The following is a 19,626-nucleotide window of genomic DNA, read 5'->3' as shown; positions in this document are numbered from 1 at the left end:
ATGTTTTAGAATGCCCCTATATCAGATACGTGTCGTGAAGAATTCCCGTCCATTATAACTTGACTGTATAAAATGTTGTACTTCTGTTTATACAATGGTTCCAATAAAATGTATCATGGTCTGCCATTCCTTTTGATACTTTAGTGTTGTGTTTATTTATACTCCAAAATTATAGAATTTTCTTCTTGACTTCTTTTTTCCATACAGCCATCGTCATCTGCTACATCACTTCACATTCCCTTCTTATTTCTCTGATGAAATCCATCCACCTCTTTGATTTTCTTCTGTTGCTTATACCTTCTACTTACATCTGTAAGGTAATAGAATATAGAATTTACCACGAGCGGAATAGTTTTTTGTCAGTCTAGAGCCTATACTTTAGAAACACAAACTCGAAAAGGAGATGAGGAAGTCCACATTACCCCGAATTTCTTTGCCTACACATGAAGTGCGTTACAGATATGTTGGTTCGCGCTGTCATTCGGTTTCAATGAGCTTATTGTGCGCTAAATGACGCCCGTTTTGTGGCCAGTCATCGTCGTCGGCTGACGCAGTGATATCGGATGATTTATTGGCTGGACCCACTGAAAAACACTAACTAACGGCCAGACTCCCGGCTTTGCTCGGGTAAAAACATAAATTATATACCTAAACCTTCCTCAGGAATCACACAATATTGGGTAAAACCGCATTAAAATCCGTGCAGCGTTTTTTTAGTTTATCGCGATCAGACAGACAGACAGCGGCACAGGACTTTATAATATGTAATAAGGAGGATATATTGATTTGCCCTACTGGAAGTGCTGGGACTAACTGGTTTGAATTACTTGTTGTTGGTATAAACTAATGAAGTATATAGTTTATTACCATGGTAACTAGAGGTTATTATTTCTATATAACCATCTTAATAAAACTCTAACCATCTACCCATTGCCAAAATACAGTTGTAAGGGTACTGTATCCTACTATTTAAAAACCCTTAATTATGATGACACTGAAAAGCTTCTTACTCCATTAAAATAATATACTGACTGATCTTCAATTTAATTCCAAATTGTAACTCAATGTTTTCGTTTTTCTGTACTGCAAATATCTAAAGTTTGAACATATAGTTATACATTAATTTATTTTATTCATTTATTTCATCTATTTATTCAGCTATTTACTACACTCAACATTATTATTATTATTTTTACCACTACATCCACGAAATACACCCCGTCCGCACACTCACACTCACACACACACACAACACTACTCCTCGTTCTTATATAACCGAGTTTGTAACAAAGTAACTTAAAATATTTTTCTTTGTTTAAGTAAGTTTTGATTCTCATATGTTCTGGCACATCAACAAGTCAATCATTATCCAAACTAGCATACTTTAGTTTTCTACTCGAACTTTGTGTGTTTCTTGGTGATCTGTATTACAAGTTTCTTTGAAACTTATCTCGGACACCATTCTCTCACAATTTCTAGCATTAAGGAAACTGTTCTTAGTTTTAAGGATAATACCTCTTGTAAAAATTGTGTGAGATGAATAAAGATATTATATTATTATATTATTATTATTATTATTAACAGTTTAAGAGTGTTGAATAATTTTGTGATTGTGGTATATATAATTAAAATGTTTATGGGCCGTTATTAATGTTATATACAACAAAAACTCCATAATTGTATGCGACTTGGTCAAAAGCGGTGAATCATGCATATTCATGGGCTGACCCAAAAATGTTTTTTTTTTTTTAAATTACAAAGCAATACGTTCCGCTTTTTGCACCTTCCAGCAATGAATGAATGAAGATTGTGGTTTTTATTCTTGCTAAAGCGAGATGACTATTTTACTGCACTGTGATAAGTAGGAGACGACACTTTCGCACTAAATTTCCTATCTAGGCATTTATAAAAATATCCTATTAATACCAGCGTATACTCCATATTGTTTACTAATAGTTGCCCGCAGGTTAGCTCGCGGTAGCCAATGTTTGACTCCGGGTCATAGACCATACCTGTTCCGAATTTTATTAAAATGGGCCCAACCATTTAGCCGTGAAAGCGTGACAGATAGAAACAGAAAGACTTTCGCATGAACGATATTAGTCAAGATACAAATTGAAAGTTATGACGGATGAGTAGGAAAGCAGATTCTAGGCTCCGATGCCCAACGGCTGTGGATGTAGCCTTTAGAATGAGAGAGATAGATGGAATTATGGATTGGATGTATGGAGTACTTCATCGTACTATATCTGATTTAATATTTTCAAGTTCTTATCAAAGAATAAGAAGCTTTTGACTTGTTGTAAAATAGCATAGTACAATTTCTTGCAAAGTGAACTTACCCATGGGCGAGACCTGGTGACCCGTAATACAGGTTCTCCGTAAACCTAGCATGGGTACCAGTTCTCCACAATTTACTAGATCTTAAGTTTGCATGCACCTGACTGATCTAATATTATTTTTAAACTGTTTTTGTGGAGAAAATAAAGAATATTATTATTATAAAAAAATAAAAAATATCATCCCTTTCTTACGATGTGTTTTTATCCTTTCTTTACATAATTTTGTTTGTGTTTTCAGACGGGCGGTGCCGACAGTGCCAGCGGAGGCTCCGGCGGGTCGGGCATGGAGTGCCTGCAACTGCGGTCGCCGCCCGGACCTTTTCACTATCTCATCTCGGAGCAGGCTAAGTCCCTCGTCGCTTTACAGGTTAGTAGACTTGGACCAGATTCGATTACGTAACAAACTCTGGTATTCGCGGCAGAATTCATTTGGACAGACAGCAGAGAAACTCTTAAAAGACTCGTTCACGCGGGTACAGCCATATATTGCTAAAAAGAAAGGAACAAATATCTGACTGACGGTCCTGGCAGAAAGGGCGAACCCAAAAATGGCAGGCTTGGTATGGATAAGCGTGTCACTGATAATGGTCTGATAATTAAAGATGCCGAAGACCGTTCAAATCAGTGTCGAACGAAGCAGGCTTATTGTATCATGGTTTATTTGAAGATTTCACGTAGTCTTCAACTGTGCTCGCCGACCTGTCTCGTCCACTATCTTATACCGGAGCAGGTTAAATACCTCAACGTTAGTTATACAGGTTAGTTATGTAACATTCGGTAATTTTCAATAACTTATTGTGCAAAGGTTTAATTTACTTAAACAGAGGTTATTTTATTTCTCTGACTGATACAAATCGATTTCCTCGGATACGATACCGAACCTATGATGTAAATCGATTTTCGTGGGACTTGGCGATATCACAGATTTGAAGGCTGCTGACAAGCCACGTGCGTGACTCTGCACATTTATGTATAGGAAATAAAAGTTTTGCTTCCTCTTCGAAATATAACTTTACTTTTTATTTATAGTTCTTAGAAGATTGTGTATCATTAATTTTACGAGTTTGTCTTGCTTCCTGGATATGAACAATCTCTAACGATATCATACCGTATACCGTATGAGCAAATGTCATATTAAAAAAAAAACTCGTAAGCATAAGCACGGGAAAAGATAAACTTTTATGTCTGTCGAGGACGACGCTGCAGTAGTGCAGTTAAAATTGAAGGCTTCTCAAAATAGTTCCATTTTTACTGGTAAATCTAGAGTCAAGTATCAATGTAATTGTGTTGTTTCATTTATAGTTGTCATTGTTATATTCCGTTGTAACCAGATGGATATTTCCCCAGGAACTCCAGAATGAGGTCGGCGCTCTCCTTGAGTTCCGCGACCTCGTCATCGAGACATTCCCGAACCTCCGCTCAAAGATGGCGCCGTCCACGCCCGCCAGCGACACGCGCCGCGACTGGGAACCAGGCGTGCGCGTGCGCAGGAAGCTGGCAGGCGGCGGCGGAGACGCCACTAGAACTAAACCTCAACCGTCCGTGCAAGACTCTGGCTTCAGCACTGAAACTTCATGCGGAAAAGATGCTCATTCGTCGTCTGCTTCGGCTAATGCTTCCACTTCTAGATCAAGGCCTTTGGAAGATGACCTCTGGGCGTTGCTCGATGTCATTCAGAGGAAAGGCGTCAGGTTACGAGATGAAGCGGAATTGCTGCGTGGAGAACTCGATGAAAGGCATTCTGGTGACACTGCTGAGGAGTCGTTCGCGAGGGCCTTGTCAGGTGAGTTTGGCTTCTTTATTTTATACTAAAGAAAGTGGTCTTAGTCTATTGATAACTGGAACACCATTTAACACTGCTATATATGAATTCTGAATTAAACTGTTTCATATTAATCGAAGGTGTCGTGTATTTAAGCAAGTCTAGTTTTTAAGAATGCACGCTGTTGGTTATCCTTGAACATGTTAAAATAGAATAAATAAATAAATATGGCACGCTCCAGGTGGCTGCGCCGAATGCGAAGACGTGCAGCGGTTGCGTTGCGAGCGGGACGCGCTGCTGACGCGCGCCGCACAGCTGGAAGCCGCGGCCGCGCGCTCGCCGCCGGCCGCCGGCGCCGCGTCGCCGCTGGGGCGCCTGGACTCGGCGCTGGGGACGCCGGCGCGGCCGCCGCGCGTGCGCACGCCCGACTCCACCAAGTTCGCGGCGATTCTCCACGAGAGCAATCCTGTCGAACTGCAGCGCCAGTTGCTGACTTCCACCGTTCAGAATCAGGTATTGACTTGCTTTACTTTTATAAACGATTTTTTTTTTCAGGTAATAACATGAGTATTCTATAAAGCCTATTACAAATGCCAGTGACTCTAAATACCTTATAGAGTAACATACATATAATATATATACTTAGTTAACTAGGTTACGATATTAAAGGGTACGATAGGGTTGGCATATCTGTTTAGATAAAAGTATGTAGAACTTAAGGGCGAGTACTTCTTCACATCAAACTTCAAACATACGGAACTCCGAGCCCTTTAGAAAATCAATCTGGTATTTGTTTTGTCTCTTTTCGAATAATATGAATCAAATGAAATAAACTTCACCCATACCAAACTAAACTTAACCTTTAACTAGAACATTTTAATGATCTCACTGCTAGGACACTGCGGTTTGTTTTTGAAATTGGCACGGACAATGCATTGTATCTTTAGTTGCACGTTGCAACCACATAAACTTCATTGTATGACCTAAAGGTAGTTAGAGTGTTAAATCTATTTGTGTCTCACTGCTAGGCGTCTCCCGTTTTTATTTCTTCTAAGTACACAAAAATAAATAAATACTAATTTCGTTGTTACGTACTGATATTAGGGAAGCACAGCGGGAGGCGGCTGTCGGAAAGTTACGTCACTACAATTAGCAAAGAACGGGCGATAAAAGTGTTGTCACCATTTTTTTTTGCCGAAATCTGAGGTCGTTAATTTCAGAACTAGTGAGGTAACTAAGTACGTGCTTGCACAGAATAGCTTTTTTAACGAGGATACCCTAATGCAGTGACGTAACGTCGGTTTCGGCAAAATTACGCGGAACGGATGAAGATGCAATGGAGTGTGGAAAAACGCCATCATTATGCTTGGTACATGATGAAATATTTTTTTAATACCACAGATTTATGTTAGCTGAATACCGCATCTTTAAAAATGTAGAATAGAGTGTGTCATTTTACTTATGATGGATGAAATATGCCTATTTACGCAAAGCCAGACGCTGATGGCGTTTCAGTACATGGAGTACATAAATATTCCATGGCGATGTTGATGATTATAGAGTAGAGCATAACAAATGACATCGTTGTTATGCTTCAAGAATATATCAGTATCTTAGTATCATCTCAGTATGTTATTATCATATCAGTATGTTAGTAGGAAGTGCTAAATAGATTTATTTAGCACACTTAACTAAAATATTACTATGAACTTTAATTCATCTCGATGTTAAATTGTTTGTGTTGCAGATGTACTGTGAGAAATTGAGACGCGCGGCGGCGCATCGGACGCTGCTGCTCGAGCGGCTGGAGCGCGCCAGGGATCTCAACGAGGACCTTAAATTCAGGGTCAGTTTACTTATTTTTTGACCATAAAAATTTTTTCAACTAAAGTCCAGACCAAACAATCTCACTTTCTAAACTGACCATCCTGCCTAGACTCGTGTTCGCTGGGAGACCTGATGCAGTGCAGACTAAATGCGTTGGTTGCGTCTAACTACTGGTCAAAACTGCTATAGTCTCTCAATAATCCAATTAGTTAAGTTGACACGAAGAACTTCGGCTAATATTTGTATTTTTTAGCGTATATATTATTGATGCTAGCGTTAACAGTAGGTACAGTCATTTTTGTCACATTTTACCTTTAACACTTGAATGCATCTGATAGTCTAGTAACTGCTGTTGTATACATTCTACTGAATTTGGGTCTTAGGTAAGCCCTTCTGGTATAATATGAACCAATACTTAAAATGAGTTTTTTCGACATATCTTTGGAGCACTGGTTGTTCCAAAATGCTTCTGTTTGATTACATTGCCGATTAGTTGTTTTAAAATGCTACGAATATTCAAATGGGAAATGATGGCCTTGTTCTTAATACCTTTGTTATTTGTATCTCATTTATATTATTTGATCGCAATATACGGGTACGTAATTAACAATGTAATTAATTATTGATAGCATAATTTTTATCCTTATTCAAACGGGTGTACTGTACTAAACTGCTAAAACAACTGAAAAAATTTCAGCTCGAAGAAAAAAGTATAGAGCTGGAAGGCGCGCGCGCGCAACTGAGACAGCTGGAAGGCAAGTCGCGGTCGCACAGCGGCGCGCGGGACTCCATGCGGGAGCTGCAGCCGCTAGCGCCGGCCGGGGACGAGTCCCCGCGCCGGCGCCCCAGCCGCATCCCGCTGCACACAGCACACACAGCGCACGCAGCGCACACACACAGCGCACACAAGGGCGCGGCGCCGCGGCCGCCGTCGGCGCTGTCGGCGCGCAAGGACAAGGCGGCGGCGCCGCGGCGCCCGGCGCCGCCCGACAACAAGGTGCGGTCCCGCAGTTTCTGGAACCCGTGGTTGTTTTTCAAAGATTCCGGCTCGTAATTCCACTCTCCCCGCGTGTGCACAGTGACTGACAGATGTTAATAATTATGTTGGTTTTGGTTCTCAAGCGCCCGGAGGCCGGAGTCGAGCGCCGCCCTTGCCATTATGTCGATCGTAAGTTTCGTTTCGGTTCCTTTTCAGTTGATTTTGTTTGGTTTCAAGGTTTTTAGTTGTAGCTCGTAGGACGCATGCTCTCGTACTAATAGTCTAATACACATTTGTTACTAATTCGTTCTGTACACTGTGATGGCTTAAAAATCATTTGTAGACCAGAATGCTGTCTAATGTTGACTTGTATACCCCCTGTAATTGTATAAGTACCTTAGTATAATCTAGATTTCAATTAAAATACTTACGCCATGACATTTTCATTATTTCAAATAAAACGCATGTATTGTAATTTTAAATAAAGTGCTAAAATTTTATATATTGAATTTTTATGCCACACAAAAATTCATAAACTCCGTAAAGAAACACTATGAAGTGTCATTTTTTCAAATCTTCTAATTAAAAAAAATATTACGGAGTAATTGTCTATGCATAAAACCCAACTAATATGACTTTGTAAGGGTATCGTGTATGGAATTGTTAATGACCTTTCTTTGTTACATAATAATTAATACTCAATTCCTTACCCGACGCTCAAACTGGAATGGGTTACTTTATATTAATTTCTTTTTAATATTTTCCTTTGTCATGTATAACATGTGTTTCAAATTTTAGAACCATTCGAAAATGATCACATGATATGAACACATTTCAAACCAAAATTCGGTAAGTGTAACATACATTAAATTCATTACCACGCACTTGCCACCGACACAGTATTTAGATTTCATCATATCACATTCAGTTTTGTTTTTTTTTTTTTTGTTTTATTATGTTGAGTTGTTTGACATAATGGCAGATTGGCTGACCACAACATAAAAAAAAACACTATAGATGTGCACAGTTGAATAAAAATAAAAAATAAAAGTTGCTGCACAAATCACTTCCCCTGAAGCATAACGAAAAGGGTTGTAGCAAAGGCATAGAGCATCTATCGCATAGACTAACGAATGCTTCAACTATCCCCCTGCTCAATAACGTGTTAACTTTTTGCCTGCCTATTAATAAGTACCTATACTAAAAGTTTTCTGAATTGATTGATTTGTAGTTAGACACAATACACCGTATGGAGCATATTTACAGAGCACGTAAATGAGGGATTTGTAGTCTTTATAATACGTTTCTCAACCTAGACAAATTAAAAATAACTTATTTCCGGGCAGTTGTTTGAAAATAAACATAGTTATAACAAAAATTGTATAAAATCCGATAAATGGTAGCAACAAAATCTGTGCAAAAGAACACAATAATGAATTACAAATATTTAATGAGTTTGATGTGTCTCCTAAAAAGATGATACTTAAGGTTGAGAAACGATTTTAGTGTACGATTCGGGTTACCTACACATGCAATCAACATGTCTCAGCAATTTTTAATGTTAGTGTATGAAATAAAATACTTCAATTAATAAATTTCTTTCCATATTGGTTAGATATGGTATGTGTTCGAGAATTACATTTATAAATGTAACTACGAACGCCACATTAAGCATGCTACACACACGTTGGTGTAGCCTTCTAGTTCGCCCGCGGCCCGATCGGATTGCGATCTTATTGTTGTTCAATCGTTTTTATTATCTCTAGTTAGGGAAACTGATAAATCTAGCTGTCGATTTCCAAATAGAAGTTGATCTGAGACCTAAGCCACGTAATTTTGACGAAAGAAAACGATAGACAGACATGTTGATGGCGTGGCGGTCACTGACCTTGTCCGTGTCGCAGCCGAGTGAGTGCGCGGCGCAGTACGTGGCGCGCGCGGGGCGCCTGTGCGAGCGGCTGGCGCGCGCGCGCCCGCTGCCGCTGGAGCTGCAGCTGCAGTACCAGAGTCCCCACAACCTAGCGGTCGAACTGTCCAAATCCATCCTTTACGAAAACGCAGACTCCATCGATAAAACTATCAAGTCTATCCGCGAGGATTCCCTGTGGAACGGAAAGCCGCAACAATACTTCGAGAGCATGAACTTTGGGGACGCGAAGGACTACGACAGTGACTCGTTGGCGTGAGCGGATTTAACGACTGCGGCCTCTTTTTGTGCGAATGTTCCAGACTTTTTTCGAACGAAAGTCGTTGGAAAGACGTCGAATCGAAACAAGTTTTTATCTAAATTTTCACTCGAACGCACTTTAAGCGCAACGAGATACGTTAAATTTTTAAAATCTAGATGTTAGGTGTAAATCGAATGTATTGTTTGTTTCAATTCGCGTTAAACTTCGTGCGAATTAAGTCCTCGGTGTTTTTGTTTAAATGTGTGGGTCAACTCGATGCATTTGAAGATGTGTGCGTGAGATTACTATTAAGAATATAAACATTGTTGAATTCATCCGTTACTCTATCATTCCATATCAAAAGGCGCACTTTTAATGTCTCGAGTGATCTGTGATATGGTTTATTTGATCATAATTACAATATAAAACTGGGCATATGTACTCCATTATCTAATGTAATAGTGTCATTTATTATTGTATTACATTTTTTATAATGGCATTTAAAATTATGAAAAGTTTTCTTATGTAAATTAAGTTTACATTAGAGAAAAAATATCTGTAAGTGAAATTATTCCTTAATGAATTTAATTATGATATTTCGTTAAAATGTGCAAGTTGATATTTATGTTTACTAAAAAGAATGTTTGAATAATGGTAGCTATTTAATGTAATTATTGTCATTCCTAAGTCTTAATATAATGCCGTTGAATATACAATAGAAAATCTATTGTAGTGTTCGATCGGTAGACAATTCGATGGCAGGCTACAGAATCAAATGAGTGAGAGCTTGGAACGACTAGCAAGGCTGTGAAAACTGAAGTGTGCTTGAACAGTGGGAGAATTAAAGTTAGTTAGCGAATAAATTAAATGGTTCACACGGTAACACTTGGTGTGACGATTATACTATTGTTGTTGAACTTTGTCCAAACGTCCGGTACTGACGTCCTAACGACTGCCTGACTTTACGATTTATCCTTCGCTCGATCCCCTGATTTTCGTCGAACAATTTTCTTTTGAGTAGAAAAAAGCTTAAAGTTAGAGACGAAAATCGGTAGGTCGTAGGAAGAACAAATCAATTTTACTGTAATGTTGAATTAGTTACGATTACGTTCCAAAAGGCAGAGCTCGGTGACATAGTAGAGACTGATTTTGTATAAATCTAAAACATAGTGATATGCTTATACCAACGGAGGCGACTCCATTTAGAATCCATAAAACGTTTCTTACCTAAGTTTAAGCTTTGCAATGTAAAAAAATATTACTAAGGTTTAAAGTAACTATTAGATTTTAATAATATTCCAATTCTATAGTGTAAATGACTGTATTTTATGTAAATTAAGATAAATAGTTCAATAGAAATCAACTGTTTATTGTACAGCTTTATTCACTTTATTGTAAATTATTACGCCACTAAGATACTCATAAAATGTCTAGTTGACTTGAATCTAGTTGATGACGTATGTAAATTGTACAGAAATCATATCGTATTATACAAATTCTTCAAATAAATTGTTCATATCAAAATACTGGTTTCAATTATTATGTAATCATAAATTAAACATACAAAATGTAACACTTAAATAATAAGAACAAGTTAATAATAGAATTATGACAAAATGAAATTAAAATTAAAAAGATTAATAACAAAACAACAAAACAAAAAAAAATAATTCTAATCAAATCGTGGGCCCAAAATAATATTATTTATCTCGTAAGTATCAGGATCTTTGCGGATGATAATAAATCCGTGTTGTTTTAATTCTGTAAAAAAAAAAAAGAAAAATGTGTGCAATCTAAAGAAAAGAAAAAAAAATATCCAGAAAAGAAAAGAAAAAAAAATATCCAGAAAAGAAAAGAAAAAAAAATTATTACTCACGTTCCACAGTAGAAAAAAAGTGAAATCATAAAAATATATTCCCCGTTATTCATACATAAGTTTGCTTATGCTTTAAGCTAAAATATCTATCGTACTTTATAATATTTGCCATTGACAGAAAGAGACAAAACATACTTCAGCTTAAAGTATGCTTTTAACTCGCATAAAAAAAGACATTTTGTAAGAAGTACTCTCCATGATCTAAATAATGAAGTGTGGTAACACTTACTGAGGATAGAGTTGAAACACCTCGCAGCAATCACGTTCTTACGTTCCAGCAGCGCGGGCGCGGGCGCGGGCGCCCGGGACGTGAGCAGCCACACGGTGACGGGCCGGTTGGGACTGCTCTTTATGGCCTTCATTATCTTCGTCATAGTCCCTACCGTCCCCCATTGTTCACTTCGATAGAAAAATAATTGTCTTATTTCTTGTGAAGTTCAAATATTGCGTGCGTGTATTTGACTAATTTAGATTTTAATAGAGCTTTAATGATTTCTTCACAGCACAGTTTAGTTGATAAAATGCATAATTGATAAAAAAATATGTACGTAACGGTACTATTTATATACTATTTTACAATTTGATGATAACCTTCTACTACTACAAAAATATTTTAAACAATGATGTCTAAAGTTAACACTTCCTCAACACATGGAGTATCTATTGTATTTATTCTGGGCGTATAATGTAATGGTAAGACTGAAAGAAGTCCTCAAATTATAAATCAATTAAAAATTTTATATCTTACCGAATAAATCTAATCGAATCTGTGGTCTTATCAGAGTCCCCCAAAGACACTTTGGTCCTATCGAGGCTTCCAAGAGGCGTTTCCGACCCTTCACTGTCCCTTTTGTCCGTTCTAGAAGGGTCTACAGCAGCTTCTTGTCTAGAAGGATCAATAGTTTCTCTTCTAGAAAGATCTACAGTTTGCGTGAGTCTTGGCTCGCTTATATCCGCTATTCCTGCTTGTTCTAGCATAGTGAGGACGTTCCTTTGGGATTTTGCAGGAGATTTTATTGGCGATTGCTGGTTTATGGGTACGTTCTCTTTTTCAGCTTCTAAAAAAAAAGATAATCAAATATTATATTGTCAATTCTGAGTAAAACAGGTTGGCAGACATGGCAATAGTTTATTTTATTCATTCTTCTTGTCGCGTGTTGATGACAAATGCTAATGAACTAAAATTAGTTAAAATTTATGGGAATAAACTGATTTAATTAACTCTATGATAATTGTACATTGTTAGGAAATCTTGAAGTGTAGGTATTAATTTAAGAATGCTTATTCTAAAAATCAGTTTTTTTTGTCACCACATTACAAATTAATTAACAAATTGTAAATTAAATAAGTTAGATTTCTGTCAATATAGCAATTACCTGCATTATCAATTTCCGCTTCTTTATCCTGCTGCTGGCCCAGACTGTACGTCTTGTAATCAGATGGTCGAAGTCTCTTGCGCTAAGTCAAAATATATTATGGAGATGTGCTGTTTAAAACTGAAGTTTTACTCCTTGATTGGGTATTTACAGTCTACACTAATATATTCCTAAAAAAACTTAAGAGTGTGTAGGGGGTAATCTTCGAAACTACTCATCCTATCTTTTCGCCAGTAGGAAGCTACCCTTAGTCCTAAGTGAGACATAGGGTACTTTTTGTCTCGATATTCCCACGGGAGCAAAGTCCCAGGAGCTACTAATTTTTATAAAAAAATATTAGGTTAATTTTGTGTAGCATAAGTTAGCTATTGGTAAATTTATATTATATGTATTGTGTGTCTATTAGTAAACTTACCGCTGAGGTTTCCGCGTCGATCCTACGTTTTGCTTGCGATAGAGTTTCCAGTTTTTGAGTGGGCAAATCCGAGATATCAGCTTGCAAATTCTCCTCTGGTTGTACCTCAGGCAAATCCAATATCACGGCTTGTACAGGCGGTTCTATTTCCATCGGTTCTACCACATACGTCGCGTCTTTAGTTTTACTAATGTCCATTTCGATTGGTTGTTGGATGTGTTGCTCGACTGGTGGGGGAGCAGTTTTGTCGTGGATAGTTTCCTCATCGATTTTCTCGAGAATTGATATTTCAGGGCGTCGATGAGACAATTGAGCTCTTAGTTCCTAAATATGTGGAAAATATTTCGTTTTTATACCAATGTGAGTGAGACAAATAGTACCTATAAAACAAAATCGCCTTCCGCGTCTGTCTGTTTCTAAGCTTTCTTCTTTGAAACCACGTAACGGATTTTTATGCAGTTTTCACTGTTATTTAAATAATTTATTACCGATAATTTATAACCGTTCATAAACCTCGTGTGAAACCGCGCCGGTTCACTAGTTAAATAAAATAAATAAAAAATAAATTATGATTGCTGTAGTGGTCATGTGGAGGGGAAAATTTTACCTCATTTAACACACAATCGATCCATTGTACCTAGGTGATTTACGAAGTATCTTCGCCAGAAGCAAATGCTGTTGCTTTACTACCGTATGAGTCACAGAACTACAGAGGTCGTACGAAGCGACTAAGGGACACACATAGCTCATAACATCACAATAGCATTCCTAAAGGTTTATCAAGCAGGTGGATGTTTGTAAAATCACAAATCTAAACTGGAACTCATAGATAAGTGGGAGAGATATTGAATACAAAAATCTTTACCTCAATTTCTCTTTCCTCAGCTAGATGGTTGGGAACAGCTCCAAGATTCCTCAAAAATAGTCTATACAAATCATTCGCTATGTTGACTTTAAAACTTTTATAACCGGCGTGGGCGAGTCGATGAAAGTAATGATGTACCGATATTTTTATTGGAATCACATCGTCTGAAGCGTCCTGTAATTTTTTTTGAAGGTAGATGAATTTGAATTAGAGGAATACCTGACGTGGCATCTGTCAATGTCAAAATCCTTGTGTGTTTAGTAGTCGTAAGACCGGTAATTTTTTTTAATGAATCTTGTATTTCATTTATTATATATATATATATATATATTACTAAGATTGGTGGGTCTAAAAAAATAGTGAATCCCAACTAATATTACTTATAAATGTGAAAGTAAGTTTGTTTGTTACCTCTTCACGCATTATCTACTGGACCGATTATTATGAAACTGATATTCCAGGCCATTATATTCCATATTATTATGAAACTGATATTTTCTACCCGTGTACCAAACACGGGTAGAAAGTAACTTTTAACCCGAAGCCCCGGGGCGCAGCTAGTAGTAATATAATCTTACCTAATTTTGTACCTACGTGTATTTAAATAATCGGTGATATGAATAAGCTAAAAAGAACGTTAATTGAAAATAGACTTAGCTTATTAGGGGTGAATTAAAAGTCAATACATACTTCGCAACGTAGTTCGACTTTTGGGTTATTAATTCTTGCATGTAATATTTTGGAGTCGATTATCTTGGTCTTGTCTATGATCAATTTATTTTTGCGTCTGCGCTTAGCCGGTATTTCTTCGAGCTCCTAAGACCAATAACATTTTGATAATAATTTCAATTCCACCAATAAGTACACAATACAGCTAAAAGTATCCTTCTAGTTTCGCAACTCCTGGCTCTGTCCATCCCGTAATGGAGACTTGTCACTGTATTATTTATGCAAATGTTTATTGAAGGAAATAGTGGCGTGTTGTCCCTTCCATTGACGTCGTACGAGACGACTAAGGGATAAAACACCTCAAACGCCGAGAGGCAATAACAGCATTCCTAAAGAGGGTTAACGGCATCCGGTCATAAAATCACAGACGAATCTTCCAAAAAGGTTTACTTTGCATGCGGAACCTAGGTTTTCAGGTGTCTGTGGACCGCGGGCTTCACGTGACACAAATGATTATACATTAAAAGAAGTACCTGGAGCTCAATTTCCACTGGTGTTTCTGGAACTTTCTGCGCGGGTTCCGGTTGTTCTTCCACTAACATCGGCACTTCTGGTTCCACTGGCCGCTGAGGTGATTCGCTGTACATTGTAAACGCATATTTGAAAATTTTCTTATTTAAATCGTTGCCCAAAATAGTAGAAAACTAAATAAAACAAAGTTTACGTTGATATATTCAAAATCGATACAAACAACCGCAAAAATAGCATTTTTTAGTATTTATATTTTTGAGTAATAATCAAATATACTACTGACCTTTACATATCTACGTTATAAATATACAATGGATTCAATTTCACCCTATGCAGGAAATGGAAGGAAAAGAAAAAAGGAAAGGAACGAAGGTAAGGTAATAATGGAATAATTTACCCAAGGTTTTAAAATTTTCTTTTTACTATAAAATAAATTCAATAAACAATAATAATGCACATTATTGCACCATCCAGTGAAATGCCAGTAGCTTGTAGGTTTCTGAGAAGTCCTAACTAATATTATAAATGCGAAACAAGTTTGTTTGTTACCTCTTTACGATCAATTTTAAATCTTATATATTAGTAATTTAGTGCTATTGCACAAGTTTTACATCAAATATAATAAATAATAAGTAATAAAGTTTTATATAACGCAGAAAAAATATATTTACTAACTTTTCTGGTTGAGGAACAGGAACGGGCAATTCAGGGATCGGGATTTCGGGAATATCGGGAATCTCAGAGACGTCTGTGTAAACTAATGCTGGGGATTTAATTATAATGATTTAAACATGTATTTTCTCTCTTCGTAGTCGTGTTTCCTGTACGTACCGTACCTACGTGGTATAAAACACACACGACAACTTTCTTGGCACTATTAATGGAGTGCTTTGCCTTCTCCATTTCACACACAAGTTAATAATCAGCCAGCACACTGGGTACAGGTTTCCTCACGATGTTTTCTTTCACCGGAAGCAGGTGGTCTATGAAAACTACTATATATGAGTCAGATTGGTATACAAACTCATGTAGCTCGAGTAGGATTAGAACTTGGGACCTTTGGATGCACAGTCTTAACAGCTTTGATTTAATTATTTTCTTGATGAAAGACCATATAGGTACGTTAGGTACTTATACATATATCAAAAACATACTAAAGAAAATATTTATAAAAATTTCATTAACGACTTTTCAACATTATTAATTAAGTAGTTACAAATCACATACCTTTTTCAAAATCTGGAATTACTGATATTTTCGGACCCACGGCTAAAACAAATAAAAATTTCATTAACTACTTTTTCAACATTATGAATTAGAAAGTTACAAATCACATACCTTTTTCAAAATCTGGAATTACTGATATTTTCGGACCCACGGCTAAAACAAATAAGGTAAAGGTAATAAAATAAGGTAAATAACACAAAATATAACCTACTTTTTAAGGATTGGCACTGAATGCGATCTGCGGTCAGATCACTTTGTGTACGGTCAGACAAACAATGAATGCATTGTTTTTTTTTTGCCTATTCCGTCCCACTGCTGTGCAAAGGTCTCCCCTAACTCCTTCCAAGCCGTTCAAACCGATGTCGAGTCCATCATCTCTTCTTAAAGCTTCGGAGGCCATCACTCCAACTCTTGCATGTGGCTAAGACTTATATTTATGCACCAACTCAAATGGGTGAATCTCAATATTCCCATGGACTGAATGTTACTATCTAGATCATTGTTGTTTTCACATTCGACCATGGGATTAATGGGATTCTGGCATCCCTATATTCTCAATATTAAGTATCCACGTGGGAATTATATGATTTCCCACGCCTAAATTGGGACTTATTTGGGAATATAGTGATACTCCCAGTCGAGCGCGGCACGGAGCTGTCAGACCGCAACATGGCTTTACATTTATAGAACTACGAAACAAATTTTGCAAATAAACATCAGAGATATCTGCCGGTTTCGATCTTACACCCGTAATCAGCATTTTGATCTGACGAAGTACTGAATAATTTTGCGAGTCTAACTAGTAATATGGTTGTCAGGCATGAGAATATTGGGATTCTCCCATGGTGATATAGAGAATTTTCCATGGGAATATTGAGAATTTCCCATGAAATACTGACATTTTACCATGGGAATATTGAGAATTTCCCGTGTAAATATGGAGAAATTTCCATGGAAATATTGAGAATTTCCCATGGGAATATTAAAATTTCCCATGGTAATATTGAGAATTTTCCATGGGAATATTGATAATTTCCCATGGGTATATTGAGAATCTAATACATCCCTCTAGAAAAAAATGCAAGGAACTCACATTTGTGAAACACAGTAACATCGACCTCAGCGGCTCCGCCGGCGCCGGCGAGCGCGGCCTCCACCGACCACTCCAGCGCTAAACTCAATATCTGCTCCTGGTTCTCTTCGCCGAAGCCATCCTATTTTGATACACATTTTTTTTGCCACAAGCTTTATTGTTGAACCATGTCCGTGCTCTAAACCGTTGTTGAGTTCCCTCGTTGGGAGCCGAACAGTAGTTCTTGTTACATGTGAATAAGAGCTCTAATAAAACACGATTTTGATTTCAGTGTGGTAGAATCAAGACCTTGACGAAAATGTAATATATTTATTTAATTTCACTAATAATGATGCGCCAATTTAGATTTCAGGATGTTGGTAATTCTAATCGAAACTATATTTAATTGGAATACCATATAGAGTTACTTTTATCTTGGCAAACAGGGATCTTCATACTGCGGAAATAGGGCTAAATTTGTAATGATTTCGATAAGTTTATATGCTGTTTACTGTACAAGTAAGAAAAAAACTTAAGTTTTCCTGTCTGTGGACAATACTTACATTTGGTGGCAGTTGAATATCAGGTATAACAGCTTCTCTCAAAGTGATGTCTTGTTCGTTGGCCACAATATTCCCACTATTCTGTAAAATAGTAATTTATCGAAATAATCGGATACCTAAATATTTATTTGTTTAACAGCATCAAATATTATTTTGGTCGATTGTACAATCATATTTGTATAATATCCAAATCTTCAAAATGTAACGGTAATTTTTTATGTTAAGGGTTTTATGTTGGGCATTAAAGCCCTCGGTTGTGGGGCGTCGAAGCTACGAATATAACTGGGAACACATAGTCTAATTTTCGTTTTACGGTGAGATCACAAGCCAGAAATCAATACTAGGCCTACCTGGATCAATTGAGCAACTTGTCTGTCAGTCTCAGTCTCCTCCGGCAGCTCCAGCGCCGGCGCCGGCAGCCGCTCCACCAAACGGACTCGTTCCACTATGTCCTCGTCTATGATGTGCCATCTGTTGAACAAATCAAATTTAATTTCATTATAAAAAACCGTGATTGTGACTATAGGTCTAGGGATTATAATTACGGATCACAGTCACATTATAATTAACCTAAAATTTGAGTCTGCTCCATGCGAATTACAAAATTTTAAATTTAACCTTATTTCGGTTATCTGGTGATGGTAAAACTCACCAATAAGAGGTGGTTTAAAATTTTGCAGTGACAAATTTAAAATCAGCCTAATGGATATATAAAAAATACTTCCTTTTTTATACGTCCATGATCAGCCTAGTCTTTTATGCGATAAAGATTATGGATCATTGAAGATAAAACTTTCATGTTTATTAAATATTGGGGTACTTACTTTTTGTTGGTGTGTTTGAATACACTAGCATTTGTCATGCACAGGTCGACTGAAAAGAAATAGGTATATTAATTTTATGAAAAATGCTTGCATTTTTGAATAGCGATAAAATAAAACTGTGTATTTACCCAAATATAGTGATACTTTTCTTTGGTAAAGTCGCACGAGACCTCGCATTAGCTGAGAGCTAAGACGAAGAGAAAATCTATTGACTGGACGCCCGGATTCATTTGTCATAACTTTTAACAAATCATCACTGAAAAGTAAGTATCACAGAAATGATCAATTTTAGCACCTGAGTAGACTTATTGTAGTAATACATTTTGATTATAAACACAAATATAAACTTAGTTCATCGAATTTACCATAATTTTCTAATATCGTGAGACCACAACTGCCTTTGCGTTATTGTAGCGAAACGCTCCGGCCACGAGTCTGCTAACCAGCATAAATAAAACCGTCCTCCTCTTTTCAATGAATCTACTGGGTAAAACATTTTAATTTTGTATTTATTTTATACCTAGCAAATTTATTTTCCAAAAGAAAAACTTCACACATAAATACATTGGTGAGTTGACAAAACAGACGCTAAATTTCCCGCCATTTGGTTTGACGAATCATAGCCTTGAAAATAAACAAAACATAAATGATAATGTATCAATTTCCGGTTTAGTTAGATATTCACCATCCCGCGTTGCGTACCTAGCGTGTTGTGTATCTTACGTGCCGTTCTCATTTTCTAGAATACACGGAAATAACCAAATAGGGAGTACCTTTTACTGCGCATATTTATCCCGCCAGAAAGCAACACTCTATTGTAGGTAAACAAAAGCATTGCCGCCTTTTGCTAAATTGATGAAAACCTTTATTTTACAGTACTTTATTAATGCTTTCATTATGTAAGCATTCGTTTGTGAAAATATACAACACTGTAGCATATTCGGGTGCCGAAATATTGGGAAAAATCGTTTTCCATAAGATAAAAAAACTTTGAAAATTATCGGATACCTACGCCTCACGCTTTAAAGTTTTCGAGCCAGTAAAAGAAACTCGGAACACTTCACACATTAAGACTTATTAAAATATGAACTTCATACAGGTAAGATCTTCAGTCATAATCAAGTTTATAT

At 36.9% G+C, this 19,626-nt stretch overlaps 2 protein-coding genes across 11 annotated transcripts in view; one reads left to right on the top strand and one right to left on the bottom strand.

Annotated features, from left to right (window-relative positions):
- jvl (javelin-like) overlaps positions 1–10,861 on the top strand; it is a 70,664-nt gene extending 59,803 nt beyond the window's left edge. For 2 of the 10 annotated variants that reach the window (XM_053756496.2, XM_053756497.2), the window contains exons 2-7: positions 2,581–2,709; positions 3,690–4,125; positions 4,346–4,617; positions 5,852–5,950; positions 6,629–6,928; positions 8,815–10,861. In XM_053756496.2, the coding sequence (XP_053612471.1) occupies positions 2,581–2,709; positions 3,690–4,125; positions 4,346–4,617; positions 5,852–5,950; positions 6,629–6,928; positions 8,815–9,096 (1,518 nt within the window). In that variant the 3' untranslated portion in view covers positions 9,097–10,861. Of the gene's footprint in view, positions 1–2,580; positions 2,710–3,689; positions 4,126–4,345; positions 4,618–5,851; positions 5,951–6,628; positions 7,923–8,814 lie in introns of those variants that run through there. The other 8 variants (XM_053756500.2, XR_008405405.2, XM_053756501.1 and 5 more) reach the window with 8 other exon arrangements.
- LOC128676402 (uncharacterized) lies at positions 10,381–19,023 on the bottom strand. Its single transcript, XM_053756494.2, has 17 exons — positions 18,862–19,023; positions 18,625–18,752; positions 18,497–18,545; positions 18,023–18,143; positions 17,673–17,753; positions 17,131–17,251; positions 16,149–16,190; positions 16,038–16,079; positions 15,486–15,573; positions 14,813–14,918; positions 14,301–14,426; positions 13,611–13,784; positions 12,746–13,069; positions 12,331–12,412; positions 11,703–12,012; positions 11,184–11,353; positions 10,381–10,839 (listed from the first exon to the last, which is right to left on the bottom strand). Exons 1-17 carry the CDS (start codon positions 18,990–18,992, stop codon positions 10,751–10,753), a joined length of 2,184 nt encoding a protein of 727 aa, XP_053612469.1. The 5' UTR covers positions 18,993–19,023; the 3' UTR covers positions 10,381–10,750.
- Between the last annotated feature and the right edge of the window lie 603 nt (positions 19,024–19,626).

The sequence above is a fragment of the Plodia interpunctella genome, chromosome 16 (assembly GCF_027563975.2).
Source record: "Plodia interpunctella isolate USDA-ARS_2022_Savannah chromosome 16, ilPloInte3.2, whole genome shotgun sequence".
Lineage (NCBI taxonomy): Eukaryota > Metazoa > Arthropoda > Insecta > Lepidoptera > Pyralidae > Plodia > Plodia interpunctella.
This window is presented reverse-complemented; position numbering and strand designations above follow the sequence as displayed.

Excerpts from the sequence above, each read along its gene's own strand:
- LOC128676402 (XM_053756494.2), bottom strand. The coding sequence starts at position 18,992 with ATGTTTTACCCAGTAGATTCATTGAAAAGAGGAGGACGGTTTTATTTA. Across the intron at positions 14,919-15,485 it reads CCTGTTCCTCAACCAGAAAA|CGAATCACCTCAGCGGCCAG; the intron begins GTTAGTAAATAT and ends TACAATGTACAG. Across the intron at positions 13,070-13,610 it reads CTGAGGAAAGAGAAATTGAG|GAACTAAGAGCTCAATTGTC; the intron begins GTAAAGATTTTT and ends CCACATATTTAG.